This window comes from Nyctereutes procyonoides, unplaced genomic scaffold (assembly GCF_905146905.1).
Source record: "Nyctereutes procyonoides isolate TBG_1078 unplaced genomic scaffold, NYPRO_anot_genome, whole genome shotgun sequence".
In the NCBI taxonomy this organism is placed as follows: Eukaryota; Metazoa; Chordata; class Mammalia; order Carnivora; family Canidae; genus Nyctereutes; species Nyctereutes procyonoides.
In genome coordinates this window covers 37,236,177-37,251,725 of record NW_026575126.1, presented here as the reverse complement: position 1 = coordinate 37,251,725, position 15,549 = coordinate 37,236,177, and the positions used below count along the sequence as shown (strand labels likewise).

At 55.6% G+C, this 15,549-nt stretch overlaps 1 protein-coding gene across 1 annotated transcript; it reads left to right on the top strand.

The window, feature by feature from the left end:
* Window positions 1–997: 997 nt before the first annotated feature.
* Window positions 998–11,901, top strand: LOC129519820 (interleukin-9 receptor-like). Its single transcript, XM_055340654.1, has 9 exons — window positions 998–1,054; window positions 1,533–1,638; window positions 3,007–3,151; window positions 3,263–3,441; window positions 3,989–4,134; window positions 4,334–4,541; window positions 5,057–5,171; window positions 6,472–6,556; window positions 8,046–11,901. The coding sequence occupies exons 1-9, from the start codon at window positions 998–1,000 to the stop codon at window positions 8,544–8,546; spliced, it is 1,542 nt and encodes a 513-aa protein (XP_055196629.1). The 3' UTR covers window positions 8,547–11,901.
* The last annotated feature ends 3,648 nt before the right edge of the window (window positions 11,902–15,549 follow it).

Sequence of the window (15,549 nt, the reverse complement as noted above, 5' to 3'; positions counted from 1 at the left end):
GGCCAGAGAGAGCTTCGTGAAGGAATAGGCACACGATGCTCAAGGAAGTCAGGCAGGGGGGATAGTGTGAGGTAGGTTAGGCCAGCAGGGGACCCAGAGTGAGCTCCCCTGGCCCCCATCCGCCTGTGCCCCTCAGACTTCCATCCTCATCTCCCTTCTTCCTTCTGCCCTCTGCCCTGGGTCCCTCCCCCTGTCCATGTCCACCTGAGGCCGCCTGGGCCCAGCTTGTCTGTCTCCACAGCTCCGGCCTGGTGTTGCCACGGCTGCCAGACATGCACCTCCCAAGACCCAGATACATGAGGGTTTCAATTGCTTCCTCTTTCCCCAGAAGAGGGAAGAAAGTGCTAGATAAATGTCCACTGAAATAGCAACCTCCGTTCCTCTATGTCTGCCAGCTTTCTGAGTGGGTACGCAGAATGACAGGGATAGCACTCCGTTAAAAATGAAGAGTCTGTGTGAGAGGGGACAGTAAGTGGACCGGGTGGAGCCAACTTGGGAGGGCGTGTCTCAAGGCACCGGGCCCTGGTGGGATTCCCCTGGGGGCTGGGGTGGGTGAGGGGCTGTGTCTGTCTGGAGACCTGCCCCTGGGTCTGACAGTGTGTGTGGATTCTGAGGCAGGGGTCCCCGGCTTCATGGTGGGCCAGGAGAGCAGGGTAGGAAAGCTGTGAGGCCCCAGCAGTCAGACCTCACAGGCTGGACCTTGGCCCTGAGGTCATGGAGGAGATGGGTCCTGAGAAGGGAACAGAGTGCTCATGGGCTGGAGGCAGTGTCCTCAGACCCGGTGAGACAAGGGCAGCGCTGGGTGGTGGCATCAGCTGTGCTGCGAGATGGTCTAGTGTTGTCTGAGCTGTGACCAGATCTCCCGGTGTCCTCCCACTGCCTGTTCCAGGACTGGGGAGCGTGTGGGTTGGGGTTTCTACGACGCCTGGCCCAGTGTCTATAGTCAGAGGCGTGGGTAGCCCTGAGGGGAGACAGAGCAGTGATGTGTGCACTGGGCATGGTGGGCAGCTCCCAGGCTGTGTGGACCCTGGTTGAACATGTGCCGAGCACAGAGGTACCAGGTGCCAGGCGTTGGGGAAGAGCTGCTGCTGTCCCTGGTCTTGGCTTCTGCTCCTCTCAGAGGGTGGCGGCCCCGCCCTGGCCAGCTCGCTGTGTAGACAGAAGCGTTCTCTGTGGAAAGAGTTCTCAGGGGACGAGCAGGGACCACCCCCCCGTGTAGGTCTCTGTTGCTCGCCCAGAGTGGGTCCTGGCACTGGCAGCTCTCAGCTGTCCCTGCCCTGGGGTCTGCGGAGCTTGGACCCCCCACCCCCGCCCCATGCTCCCGAACCATCTGCTCCTGGGTTGGCCCGTGGCAGGGCTGGTCCACTTCTGCACAGACAGAGGGGTGCCTCCACCCAGGGACCCCTCAGCTGGGCAGTGGCTGCTGTTCCTCAGACCCCGCAGATCTCGGTGCTCAATCTGATCCTGTCATCACCATCCTGACCGTGGGCTGTTGTAGGCTGCTCCCCCATCTCCACCCTGTCACTGCGCAGGAGGGGACAGATGCTGTTGGGGTAAGCTTGCTACAACCTCCCGTGCTGTGGCTGCTGGTGCCCGGGGATGGCGGTGCAGTCTTCCTGAGCACGGATCTTAACAGGGGTCTGTCCTGTGGGCACCTGGACGTCTCCTGGGCCATTGGCATGGCGTCTGCTGCCTGAGCGCGTGCAGGCTCCTGGAGGGCTTACGTGCTGTGGTCTGTGAGCGCATCTGCTGCTCTTTGCCTCCTTATCAGCCATCGGGCTTGCATAACCAGGCTGGCCCTGCTTCCTGCTTAGGAACTATCAGTGCACCATCTGGAGCTACAAATGGGGTGACAGGACGTCAGCAGCCTCCCCGCACCCAGGCGCTTCCTAGCAGAGCCCCTGTCCCCAGTTAAGCCCCCATCCCCCCAGGGATTCTGTTGCCCAGGTGGGCCCCCACACTAGGGCCCTGCTCTCCTGAGGCGCTCCCTTTGTAGGGCAGGTAGCTCAGAACAGGGGCGCGGCCGGCCGAGCTGGCGGAGGGGCAGCGCACAGCCTCTGCAAGTGGGTCTTTATTTGTGGGTCCAGCAGGGGAGGGCATGGGAAGATGTTGGCCGCGTGACCTGGGGCAAGGCTTTCCCCGCCCCAGGACTCACCTGTCGGTAAGTAGGGACAGTGAGTCTACCCCACGGGGCTGCTGGGGGGACTCAAGTGTTCCACTCGTGCTGCGCCGGGCCCGAGTTCGTCCTGCCCCAGCTGCCCTGTGCGATAGGGACGGGAGCCGTCCTGGCAGGGGGTGCCTGAGCCGGAGAGGACGCTTCTAGGCACACTCAGCCACGCAGCAGCTCAGAGTCTGGAACCCTTCAGGAGGAGCCGTGGGCTTGAGGGGAGGGTGGCCATGAGTCTGCGCTGTGCCCAGCGGTGTCTCGCAGCGCCAGTGTCTCCGGAGCACAGCTGGGGCGGTGGTGCCCCATCTCTGCATGGCCTGTGGTGACGGTGCAGGTGGTGACCAGCTCAGAGCTCGCGGCCAGGAGCATGCCCCACAGCGGGGGGGGGGGGGCAGCCCTCGGGGTCTCATGGGGAGCATCCCTTGGGGAGCGCTCTCATCCCAGTCCTTTGCAGGCTGGTCCCTGGAGAGTGAAGCCCTGCTGCCAGAGTGGAGCACCTGGCTCCTGATCTGCACCTGCGTCAGCACCTGGGTTGGGCCCGGAGCCTCCGTCCACGGGGAAGGAGGAGGTGAGGGCTGGCACCCATCTCTGTGTGAGGTGGGTTGGTAGAGAGCTTGGTGGGCAGGGCTGCCATCTCTCTCACCCCCAGGGAAGGGTTTGGCGGGAAGGGTGTTGGGCGTGTCCTCAGGGACCTGCCTGGACTTCATTCCCGCCCATGCGCCGGGGCTCAGAGCCCATCACCTCCCAGCCTTGCCCGTGATGCCTTCCCTTGGCATCATTCTCGGGGGACTGCCTTGTCAGAGTGTCAGCTGCCAGACCCTAACCCTGCCCGGAGGCAGCCACGGGGGGCTCCAAGCCATCACTGTTCCCAGGGCTCGAGGCTGGATCTTTCACTTGCCTCAACAACAACGTCCTAAGGATCAACTGCCACTGGTCTGCCCCAGAGCTGGGTCAGGGCCCCAGTCCCTGGCTCCTCTTTACCAGGTGAGTCTGGAGGGCCAGGCTCCATGAGGGCTGTGATGGTGGGATCCCCACAGTAGCAGCAGGCCTGGGCGGGTGCGGTGGGCCCTTGGTACCGACCTCCTCCCTTTCCAGCAACCACGTGCTGGGCAACAAGCATAGATGCGTCTTCCGGGCCAGCGAGTGCACTGTGGTGCTGCCGCCCGAGGAGGTGCTCGTGCCTTCCGACAACTTCACCATCACTTTCCACCGTTATGTGTCTGGGAAGGAGCAGGTCAGCCTGGTGGACCCACAGTACCTGCCCCGGAGACACGGTGAGGCCTGGGCTGGGTGCCTGGACAGGGAATATCCTGGGTTCAAGGAGATTGGGAGACAAGATCTCATTGCCCTTATCCTCCATGGCCCAGCGAATGTTCTCTGTCCCTGCTAAGAGAGGCCCAGGGCTGGGAGCAGGCTGGGCCCCTGGGAGGGCAAGAGCCCACTGCTTACCGGAGAGGCAGGGCTTTGGAGGAGGATGAAGATGTAGTGCTTCAGGTTGGGGTACAACTTGAGTCACCTGAAATGCACTTCAGTCATAGTAGGAGGGACTCCAGTAAGACACTGGCCGGCACTTCCGGCAGCAGCTTGTGAAGGAAGATGCGGGCAAGATTTGAAATCACCTTGTCTGGCTGCAGGGGCTGGAGGAACGCACTGTCCTCGTGTTGCACCTAGGCCCTCCCTGGGGGACCTGCCTCCCAGTGAGGCCGGTGATCTGGGAGGAGAGGGCTTCGACCATGCCCCCACTCCCCCCAGCATCTTTCAGACCCCCCAGTCCTGGGCATCACGACAGACATGCCCTCATGTAGCCTCACTGTGTTTCAGTGAAGTTGGACCCTCCCCCGGACTTACAGAGCAATGTCAGCTCTGGGTCCTGTGTCCTGACCTGGGGCGTCAGTCTTGCCTTGGAGCCTCTGGCCGCCATCCTCAGCTACGAGCTGGCCTTCAAGAAACAGGAGGAGTCCTGGGAGGTAATGCTGGGCTGACGCTCTCTCCTGGGAGCAGCAGCTCAGTGCACCTGCGTTTAGTGCTTGTAGGCCTGTGTGCTGTGCATGTGTACCTGTGCCCATGTGCGTGTGCACGGTCACGTATATGTGTGCGTGTGGGTTCTTGAGGGTCAGTGGACCCTGTCTCACCCTCAGCGCCTGCTAACTGTCCTCTGCCCCACAGCAGGCCCGGCACAAGGATCACATTGTCGGGGTGACCCGCCTCACCCTTGAAGCTGTCGAACTGGACCCTGGCTCCAGCTATGAGGCCAGGCTGCGTGTCCAGATGGCCACACTGAAGGAGGAGATGGGGCAGGAGCAGCACTATGAGGGCCAGTGGAGCGAATGGAGCCAGTCTGTGTGCTTCCCATCTCCTCAGAGCCCTGCCCAAGGTGGGGTCTCCCTCCCAGAGGGCCTCCCCTCACTCGTGCATCGCACTGTCCCACCCTCTCGCCCTCCTGGAACCCCCTCCCTGAGGCAGTCATGCCCCAGCTGACCACCCTCCCCTGGAGACAGGAGAGTTTTAAGGAGGAAACAATCACCTGCCAAACGTTGGGCCTCTCGGAACCTGTGGTTGTTGTCTGTCACTGGTGTGAGTGTGGCCCCGGGTGGCACTCCGGGCCTATGCTTCTGTCTCTGGAGCCTGGACGTTGTCTCCTGTCCCAAGGGAGGGCAGGGCTGACCCCTGTGAACTGGTGGGAAGGGGTCTGACCCCGATGACCTTGTAGACGGAGGAGGTGAGGGCCAGGGGCGGGCGATTCATTAGCAGGTGCGACACAATCCCTGTGGCCTATGAGCAAATTTCCAGTGTGGCCCAGGGCACTCCTAGGGGTGCTTTGCCATGTGGAATTAGGGGAACGTCCTGGTGCCAGAGAGGCTCACAGCCCTGGGCCCTTCCTTCCCGTAGATTCTCACCTGTTCTTGCTTCGGGGACAGCTCGACAGCAGCACCCTTGTTGCTGTGCCCATCTTTCTACTGCTGACCAGCCTGACCTACCTCGTCGTGTTCAAGCTTTCACCCAGGTCTGTAGCCAGGGTGTGTGTGTCTGTGTGCACACGTGCTATTGTGCTAGCATGTCTCTGTGTGAGTTTCTGTGTGCGTGTCCATGTGTGTGGATGTGAGTCAGTGTGTGCGTGTAGGTGTGTGGTAGGTGGGGCATCTCGGGCCAGACTGGTCATCCCTCCCCACCGTCTGGTCTTGGATGGGGCGGGGGTTTTGAAGCCTCTGCCCTGGACCCATGGAGAGCTCCCAGTTGCCGGGTGTGTTGAGGGCCCTATGGCTCCAAAGAGGCTCAGAAGGATCCAAATTCATTGGGCCCAAGCCACCCAAGAGCCTCATCTCTGGTCTTTGGAAGTGCTCTGTGGTTTGCTCATGTTTAAATGCATTCTACGAAAATGCAGTCTTGGGAATCTGCTGTGCTCGGAGCCCTGGTGAATGCCCGAGAACAAAACAGGCGCGGCCCCGTTGACAACCATCACCCCTGTCAGGTCATGGGAGGGGGCCCATAGGAAATGGACCGGGTGTGGACTGGCAGCAGGAAGTATGTGAGGAAGTGGGAACAAGAGAGTGGGGTGTTGGTGGGGAGGGGATCGGGAGGAGATGCTGGATGGGCCGTGAAGGCCAGACTTGACCTGGGAGCACAGGAAAGCTTTTGAACCACGTGAAACTATGCGACAAGGCCTGGTTTGTATTTTGAGAATAGATTTGAGTGGGGTGGGTTAGGACCCACCTGGAGGCCTTGGTGGTGTCCAGAGGGTGGTGATTTGCTTGGAGCTGGCGGGAGAAGCAGAGAGGGGGCCATGTGGAGGGAACCGGCAGGCCTTAGGAAGAGAAGCTGAGGGGGCGGATGAGCTGTGACCGTGGGCCCCTGAGGCGGGGACTTGCTGTGTCCTGAGCCACATCTTTGTGGGGGGCCAGCGGGCCTGTTGCTCAGGGAGAAGTCAGGTGGGGCAGCGGGCTGCCTCCTGGCTGCTGGGGGCACACGTGTGGCTCCCTCTGGGAGGAGGACGCCAGGGCTCTCCCTGTGGCCTTAAACCCACCTCGCAGCTCACCCTGTAAGGACACGTGTCTTGGTGTAAGGAGCCCTGCAGGGTCATGGGCCCGGGAGGCCGCACAGGCACGTGCTGGGTCTTGCCCTGAGAGCAGGTCTGCGCCCGGCTAGAGGCGAGAGAGGCAGCAGCGCAGATGACGCAGGGCTGCCTCTGCTGCAAGGGAGTGGAGCTCCCACGGGACCTCAGGCCTCCTGAGCTGGGGCCTCTGAGGACCCCCTCCCCCAACCCCTTGGGTGTGCGTAGGCCTCCAGCTGTCCTCTCCCGGCCTCAGGATGAAGAGAAGCTTCTACCGGGAAGTACCCTCTCCGGCGCCCTTCTTCCAGGCCCTCTACAGTGTGCACTGCGGGGACTTCCAGGTGCATGTGGGCCCGCAGCAGGGGTGGGGGCAGGGCTGGGGTTACCCACGGGCCTGGCCTGCCCAGGATGTGGGCTTCGGTGAGAGTGGGGGCTAGTGTGGGGGCCTTGTCAGTGCTTTGAGCTTTTTTGGTATACGTAGTGGGTTTAAATTTACACGCTGTGTCTCAAATGCATCAAAACAATTAGCTGTATTCTCTATTGCGGGTTTCTTTTTCTTTTGCGGGGAGCAGCCCCTGGGAGGTAGATGGTCATTCTGTGGTGCAGACTATGGTGGTGTCTTGCAGCTGCCACGTGTCTTGTGCCTGCTTCTTCTCTGAAGGTGTCTGCGGGGAGGGCCTGGTGCTGGTGCTGTCCTTGGGGCCCTCGGTGGTCTGCGGGCTACTGCTCTGGTGGTCGCTGGGGAGCGCCTGGCCCTTCCTTGTTCCCCTGGGTAGCATGCTGGCACCCTGGCCACTGAGCACACTCCACATCCCCCCCTTTGTAGTGCCCCGGTGAGCGCCACCAGCGGGGTCTTCGCATCAGACCTCTTCAGTTCCCTCTGGCCTGGGGGCTCTTGCCCTCTGGGCTCCAGCAGGTGGTTTCAAGTTCCCCACTGCGGGTGGAGGATGGCATGTGATGCTTCCTGGGGTTCTTGGGCCTGCTCTTCCCCAATCCCCCTGCCATTGCTGGGTTTCCCTCTGCCTCATCATTGTGTCTCTAGAAAGGGAGCACAGAAAACAAAATTTAGAAAGGGAGTCCAGTTTTCAGTTTCAGATTGTTGTCCAAGAGTATAACTCGAGGCTTAAAGCGGAGCATCTTGTCTTTGGTGGAGGCCACCTCCTTCTCTCGGGTAGTGGCCGTCTCTGTCCAGACCCCTGAGGTCATGTGGGCTGCACGCACCCAGCCCTCCTCTGGAGACCCATGTCACCTGCCAAGTTATTTAGACCCCTGGGGGGTGGGGTGGGTGTGGGGGTGGTCTGGAGCCATGGGCGGGCTCTCCAGGGAGCAGGGCGGTAACAGAGGGCAAGGTATGTGTGGTCCATTTGGTGGTGGCTCCTGGTCTCACCTAGGACATACTTCCCTTTGGGAAGTGGGGGGCCTCTTGTGGCCCCACGGAAGGGTCCAGGTCTGCCTCCCTCAGCCCAAAGGTGCCGTTCCCGACAGCGTCTCCATGTGAGTGTGTGAGTGTGTGGGTGGGGGGTCCAGGAGAGGGCCGCAGTCTCTGTAGCCCATGGAAGCGCCTGGAGCAGCAGCCAGGGACTTTCTCTGTCCTTGGCACCTGTCACTACCTGTACCCTCTTTCGGGCTGCTGTGAGCACCGTGTGGTGAGGTGGGTTATTACTGAGGGTCCTGGGCTACGGATACGCTGGCACGTGGAGGTAAGATGGAATGTTCTGAGCACAGGCATTGTTTGGACTCTGGGCGAGGATTTCAGGAGAGCTTCTCAGAGGAGGAGGAAAGGCTGCTTCCAGGGAGAGTCCTACCCACACCCCATGCTCTCTGTTCTAGACCTGGATCAGGGCCCACAGAACTGGCCTGCTGCCGAACCCGGACCCTGTCGGTCCCCCACAAGGAGCCTCGGAGTCCAGCGACCAGGAAGTCATTGCGTGGCTGACCTATGACCCAGTGGATCCCTGGCAGTCAGTGGTCCCAGAGGACGAGGAGGAGGGCCCTGGCGCCGGCCTCCCAGAGGCTGTGCTGAGAGCAGGGCATGTGCTACAGGGAGGGCAGCTGCCTGCCTACCTGCCACAGGAGGACTGGGTCCCTGCGAGAGCCCCCAGGCCAGCTCCCCCACAGTCAGAGGGCAGCAGTGGTGACTACTGTGCCCTGGGCTGCTCTGGGGGCTGCCACCCCTGTACCTTCCCAGGAAGCACACGGAGCTCTGGGCCCAGCCTGGTTTTGGCCCACGGCCTTTCTGGTGACCAGCAGAGCCTGGATGCCTGGCGAGGAAGTACCTGTGTGGGAGTCAGTCACGGTGAGAGGCAAGACCCTGCTGAATGGGTCGCATGAGGACCTCAGGGTGGTCGCCTCGCTTCCACCCTCTGCAGTCACCGGGGTTGATCTAGAGCCCGGACTTGGCCAGCTGCATGATGTCCATTTTGCGGAAAATGGACCAAAGTCTCTCTGAGAATGGAGCCCCTGCACAGACATCCTGTCGGGACGGGACGGAGGCCAGCGGGTGACCCCCTCCTCCCTCCCCTCCCCTCCTCTCCCCTCCCCTCAGCATCCTGCCACTCAGCACCCCCTCCCCAGCCACCACTTCCCTCCCTGCTATCTGGCTTCACTCAGACCCTTCAGAAAAGAAGGGTGTGGGCCCACAGCCTGTTCTGCCCTCACCTCTTTAAAGGGTCCACCTGCACCCAGCAGACGCAGAGGAGGTGCTATGACTTCTTTCTGTGCCTTCCTGAGGTCCCTCTCCTCCTGAGATTAGAAGGGGTCCAGTGGGTCTTTCAAACCGCTGCTGGCTGGGAGAGGGGCCGGAGGAGTACGAGGGAATGGGGTCAGTCTATTCTCAGGCTCTCTGGGGTTGGAGGTGCTGAGGTTTTACATGTAGGGTCAAGTGGAGGAGGAGGTGCCTGTCCCTGGGGCTCTGGTGACCCCTGTGGTCCACGCAGGAGAAAGCACTTGCAGCTCCAGGCTCCCAAAGGCACAGGCCCCCCTGCCTCAGACAGGCTTCCCCCTCCCTTCTGCATGCCACTGGCGCCCCCGGGGTTTGTGGGGAGCCTCAGAGGAGCCAGATTGTGGTCAGCAGCGGGGAAGCAGGACCCAGAATGTATTTTTAGCTTGTAGAGAGCGGGAAGGGTGTGGACGGAAGTGAGGTGCAGGCATCTTTAGTTCTAACCAAGGATAAAAAAAAATAGCTTGAATCCACTTCCTGGAGCCCACCCCTGGGGAGCGCTGGGCTGGTATCAGAGCAGCATCTGTGTGGCCCCCGTGGCTTCCCAGGGAACCTGCATGTGACGAGTGACCCCCACAGCTGGGACACCTCCTCTGCGCGGCCGGAGACACTGTTTCTGTGGATCACATTTTCTCTCAGTGACACGCAGAGACCCAGCTTTGGGCTGCAGCTTGAGCATGCAGCCCCTTGGAGGCTGCGTGACCTGCCCCTTTGGCCACATTGCTCTGAGTTCCCCTGAGCGAGTCACCTGCACACCTCTGTGCCCAGAAAACTCTGGCTTCCCCCTTTGGAGATGAGATGACCCTTGGACACTGTGGCCCCGAGGTCCAGTTCGCAGCAGAGCCAGGTTGGGAGACCTTGGGAGGAGGAAGTCGCTGAGCACCGGTTTGAAGGAGTCGGAGGGCCAGCGACCGGAGCCCCAGTCCTCGATGCGGCTGCTGATTCCAGGGGGTTGGGTGCGCGGCGCCGCTGGAGCTTGAGGGCCCCACACAGGGCTGGCTGGACCACGGAAGGCCCGGAAGGCCAGACTGAGGGCAGCGAGGGCAGGGGACTCTCCCTGACGCGGGAAGATGTGCAACGGTTTCTCTTGGTTTGTTTGTTTTTAAAATTTTTTTTTGGTTTGAATTTTTAAGCCATCTCTACACCCAATGTGGGGGCTGAACCCACATCCCTAAGATCAAGACTTGCATGCTCCACCGACAGCCAGTTGGGCGCCCCGCTTTCTTGGTTTCCAGTGTGGTGAAATCCATGTAGTCCAACCCTCTTTCAACGTGTGCAGTTCGGTGACATTCAGTACATGCTGATGTCTGACGTTGTCACTCCCACAGGAAATCCCCTGCCCGTGAAGCGGTCGCTCCCCCTGGGCCCTCCGGAGCCCCTTTCCAGCTCCCCGTCTCCATGGATCGCCTCTTCTGGGCATTTTGTAGAAATGGAGTTACAGGGTACGTGACTTGCCCCACGGCCTTATTCCTCAGTGTAGTGTTTTCAAGGTTCGCCCACTTCGCGGCATCAGTGGCCTCACCCTTACTGTGACCCTTGCGCTGTTACCAGGTTTTCCCTGTTGCAAGCAGCACTGCTGTGAACATTCATGGAAAAGTTTTTTTGGTACCTGTTTTCTCTGTTTCTGTGTGTATTCCTAGGAACGGAATTGCTAGATCACATGGTATGATCATATCTATGTTTAGAAGTTTTGAGGAACTGCCAAACTGTTCTCCACAGTGACTTCAGCATTTTACATCAATGGTGTACTTGGGTTACAATTTCTCCACATCCTCACCAACTGTTATTAGTGTCCTTTAAAAAAATATATTTTTTAAGCTTCTTTTTTTTTTTAAGATTTATTTATTTATTCATTCAGAGAGAGCGAAGAGAGAGGCAGAGACACAGGCAGAAGGAGAAGCAGGCTCCATGCAGGAAGCCCAACGTGGGACTCGATCCTGGGTCTCCAGGATCACACCCCGGGCTGCAGGCGGCACTAAACCGCTGCGCCACCGGGGCTGCCCCTTTTAAGCTTCTTAATTTAAATAATCTCTGCATCCAATGTGGGGCTTGACTCACGACCCTGAGATCGAGAGTCCCATGCTTGGGGTGCTTGGGTGGCACATTCGATTTTAAGTGTCCGACTCTTGGTTTTTGTTCAGGTCATGATCTCGGGGTCACGCGATCGAGCCCCGTGTAGGACTCAGCACTCGGTATGGCATCTGTTTGGGATTCTCTCTCCCTCTCCCTCTGCTCCTCTCGGTCATTCTAACTCTCTCTAAAATAAATAACTAAATCCTAAAAAAAAAAAAAGAGTCACATGCTATTCCAACTAAGCCAGCCAGGCATCCCTTAAATCACTGTTCTGGGTATAAAGTGGTACCTCAGTGTGATTTTGATTTACATTTTCCTGATGGTTGGTGATGTTGAACATCTTTTCATGTGCTTCTTGTGTGTCTTCTTTGGAGAAAATCCTGTTCAAGTCCTTTGCCTATTTTTAAATTGGGTTGCTTGTCCTTGTGGTGTTGAGCTGTAGGAGCTCTTTATATATTCTGATACCAAAGTCATATCAGATATTCCATTTTCAAACATTTTCTTAAATTCTGCATGTTATTTGGTGCCATATACAATAAACCATGGCCTAATCCAAACCCAACAAACACATGAAAAGATGCTTAACATCCTTAGACATCAGGGAAATGAAAATGAAAACCACAGTGAGATGCCACTTCACACTCAGGGGATGGCTGTCATCTAAAAAATGGAAGTTAGTTTTAGCAAGGATGTGAAGAAATTGAAATTCTCATGCTCTGTGGATGGAGTTGAGAAACAATACTGGTGAGGGGTACATATCAATGTGAATATTCACTTAAAAATGTTGAAAATGGGATGCCTGGGTGGCTCAGTTGTTGAGCGTCTGTCTGCCTTTGGCTCAGGGTGTGACCCCAGGTTCCTGGGATTGAGACCCATATGGGGCTCCCTGCAGGGAGCCTGCTCCTCCCTCTGTCTCTCTCTCTGTGTCTCTGTTGAATAAATAAATAAAAATTCAAAAAATATGTTGAAAATTGTAAATTTTGTTATGTATATTTTACCATAATTAAAAATAAAAATTAAGGAGAGAAAAATTTTATGTTATACATGTTATCACACCCTCAAAAAAAATCTCTGTAAGGATTGGTCCTGCAGGACACCTGGGTGGTTCAGCGATTGAGCGTCTGCCTTCAGCTCAGGGCGTAACCCAGAGGTCCTGGGATCGAGTCCCACGTCTGGCTCTCTGCGTGGAGCCTGCTTCTCCCTCTGCCTGTGTCTCTGCCTCTCTCTCTCTCTCTTTCCATCTGTATGTGTGTCTCTCATGAATAAATAAATAAAATCCTAAAAAAAAGAAAGAATTGCCATCCTAACAATATTGAGTACAGGGCACCTGGGTGGCTCAGTTGGTTAAGTGTCTGCCTTCAGCTCAGGTCATGATCCTGGTGTCCCAGGATCAAGTTCCAGGATCCAGCCCTGCATTGAATCCTGCCTTGGGCTCCCAGCTCAGTGGAGAGTCTGTTTCTCCCTCTGACCCTCCCCCCTCTCATGCTCTCTTTCTCTCTCCGATAAATAAATAAAATCTTAGAAAAAAAAAAAAGCAATATCAAGTGCTTTGCTCCTGGACAAGGAATTTATTTGCAGTTATCTATGTTTTTGTTTTCATAATTGAAGTATTTTTATTTTATGTACAGTGAGTCGACATTAAGGGGGTATCCTGGGGACACCAGTGTAGCTCAGCAGTTGAGTGTCTGCCTTCGGCTCAGGGTGTGATCCTGGAGTCCCGAGATCGAGTCCCGCCTCGGGCACCCTGCAGGGAGTCTCCTTCTCCCTCTGCCAGTGTCTCTGCCTCTCTGTCTCTGTGTCTCTCATGAATAAATGAATAAAATCTTTTTAAAAAGAGGGGGTTATCTTGGATATCTGCATTGAGGCAGAAGGATGGGGATCTTGAATGGGATGATCCATTCAAGGAGACTCATTTAATCCAATTTACTGAAGCTGGTATCCCTCATGGACTGACAGAAACTCTGGCAGCACCTGTTGAGGCAGTATTTCCGGGTCAGACTGCATGGGTTTGAGCAGAGGTGGAAGAAAGGAACCCTGACCCAAGTTCCTCAGATGGCTCCAGTGCAGCTGCTGGTGAGCCATCCTGCTCTCTCTTGGATGCACGAGGCAAAAGGCGCATTTATTTATATGTTATTTGATTTCTCTCATCTGTGTTTTAATGTTTTATGAATATTTTTATGTACATTGTTAGATTTATACCTAAGAACCTTAATTTTTGTGCTGTAATTTTTTTTCATTTCATGTCCATTTGTTCTGTATATCATTGCTGATCATCTCAGTTAATTTAGGCTGCTATCAAAATATCACAGACCAGGTGGCTTATAAACAATAGACATTTATTTCTTCCAGTTCTGGAGGGTGCATGTCTGAGATTAGGGTATCTCTGGCAGCAGACTTGTTGTTGTTGTTTTTTAAGATTTTATTTATTTATTCATGAGAGACACACAGAAAGAGAGGCAGAGACACAGGCAGAGGGAGAAGCAGACCCCATGCAGGGAGCCCGATGCAGGGACTCAATTCCGGGACCTGGGGACCACGCCCCTGAGCCAAAGGCAGGCACCAAACCGCTGAGCCACCCAGGGATCCCCCAGCAGCAGACTTGTATACTCACTTGAGGGAAAGGTGCTGGGGTCTCTTTTATGAGGAGACCACACCCTTATGACCTAATAACCTGTTCTAACACCATCACACCTTTCATTTGGATTCTAACACTGAATTTGGAGGGAACACAAACACTCACACCATAGTCCTCATGTCAATTGACTTGTACATTGACCTTGTAGTTTGTTTTCAGTTGGAATTTCCAAGTTATGACACTGAATACACAGAACTCTAAGTTTCAGAGATTCCCCAGGCTTTCCTAAGTAGGTGAATTGGCCATAGCTAAACTGTGAGCTAGTGGTGGGGATGTCCAGACAGTTTGGTGTTGTGAGGACAAAATAGGGAGACGGTCCTCAGGGCGGCTTCCCCAGTGATGTGTCATCAGTAGGCGAGCACAGAAACCTGTTTCTGACTTTCTCACGGGTTTATTTGTACTTTCTCCTGTAGCATTTCAGCAGGACATATCTTACAGACGTGTCCCTTCATCAGGGCTTTGGCCTTTCATAGCCATGGAACACCATAGTACTTTTCACAGATTCTGCTTCTTGGAGAGGAGAACCTCTGAGAGCATCTGGCTGCAAGTGTGAGTGGGGCCTGAGTAGGTATGAGTGGGGTGGCTGCCTGGCTACCCTGGGCCTCACATGAGGTCCTCTCTCTTCCGATGTTGACAGTTTGACAATTGTCAATATGACAGTTGGATGCACATTGAAAAGTTGCTGTGTTGGGACACCTGGGTGGCTCAGTGGTTGAGCATCTGCCTTTGACTCAGGGCGTGATCTTGGGGTCTGGGTTTGAGTTCTGCATCTAGTACCACATGGGGCTCCTTGTGGGGAGCCTGCTTCACCCTCTGCCTGTTGTTTCTCTGCCTCTCTGTGTCAAGCTTTGTAGTATAGTATCAAGCTTTGATACTATAACCAGAACACTTGGGTGTTTACTATGAACTTACTTGTTCCTGGGGACTTTTCCAATGGGAGATTTCCAAGCCTTACTGTGACCTTTTCCTGTTCATTGGTCTGTTTCTGTTTTCATCATGTCAGGGCCCATTTTGTTACTGTGTGTTTTTACTTGGAAGTTACCCATTTTCTCTAGGCTTCCAGTGTTCTCTTATTAGATTTTAAAAATATTTTAAATTTTTAAAAAAGATTTTACTGATTTATTCACGAGAGATACACTGAGAGAGGCAGAGACATAGGCAGAGGGAGAAGCAGCCTCCGTGCAGGGAACCGGATGTGGGACTTGATCCCAGGACTCCAGGGTCATGCCCTGAGCCAAAGGCAGACACTCAACCACTAAGCCACTCAGGCATCCCAATTTTAAAGATTTTGTAAAAAATTAAATAAAGGAAACCTTGCTTAAATTGGAGCCAGGAAGCCTGAAGGGGGAGCTCTCACACACGTGCCACGGGTTGAACCACAATCAGCAGAAAGAACTTGGTCTAAGTGCTGCCATTTTTCTTTTTCTTCTTTTTTTTATTTACGATAGTCACACACACACACACACACACACAGAGAGAGAGAGAGAGAGAGAGAGAGAGAGAGAGAGAGAGGCAGAGGGAGGCAGAGGGAGAAGCAGGCTCCATGCACCGGGAACCCGACGTGGGACTCCCCGGTCTCCAGGATCGCGCCCTGGGCCAAAGGCAGGCGCTAAACTGCTGAGCCACCCAGGGACCCCCCTAAGTGCTGCCATTTTTAAACGGTGCGCAACAATACTCCCTAATTTCCTATTTAAACCCAACACAAACTGACCTTACCTTTGTCTTTTGTTTGTTGTCCTGAATTGCAGTTCTTCAGCTATTCCCAAAGCAACTCATTTTGCTGGTAAAATAACTGGTAATTCTATCTTTGAGGTTGACAGTTTCTCTGTCGATTCTATCCACATTAAACTAAGGATGAGCTTATATTGATGTCTCCAACTGCATCCACCATCTCATGGATGTTGTAA

Bases quoted from the DNA above. Each gene is read 5' to 3' on its own strand.
- LOC129519820 (XM_055340654.1), top strand. From the start codon at position 998: ATGGTGGGCAGCTCCCAGGCTGTGTGGACCCTGGTTGAACATGTGCCG. The intron at 1,055-1,532 runs GTACCAGGTGCC...GTCACTGCGCAG, and splicing joins AACATGTGCCGAGCACAGAG to GAGGGGACAGATGCTGTTGG. The intron at 1,639-3,006 runs GTCTGTCCTGTG...GCCCGGAGGCAG, and splicing joins GAGCACGGATCTTAACAGGG to CCACGGGGGGCTCCAAGCCA.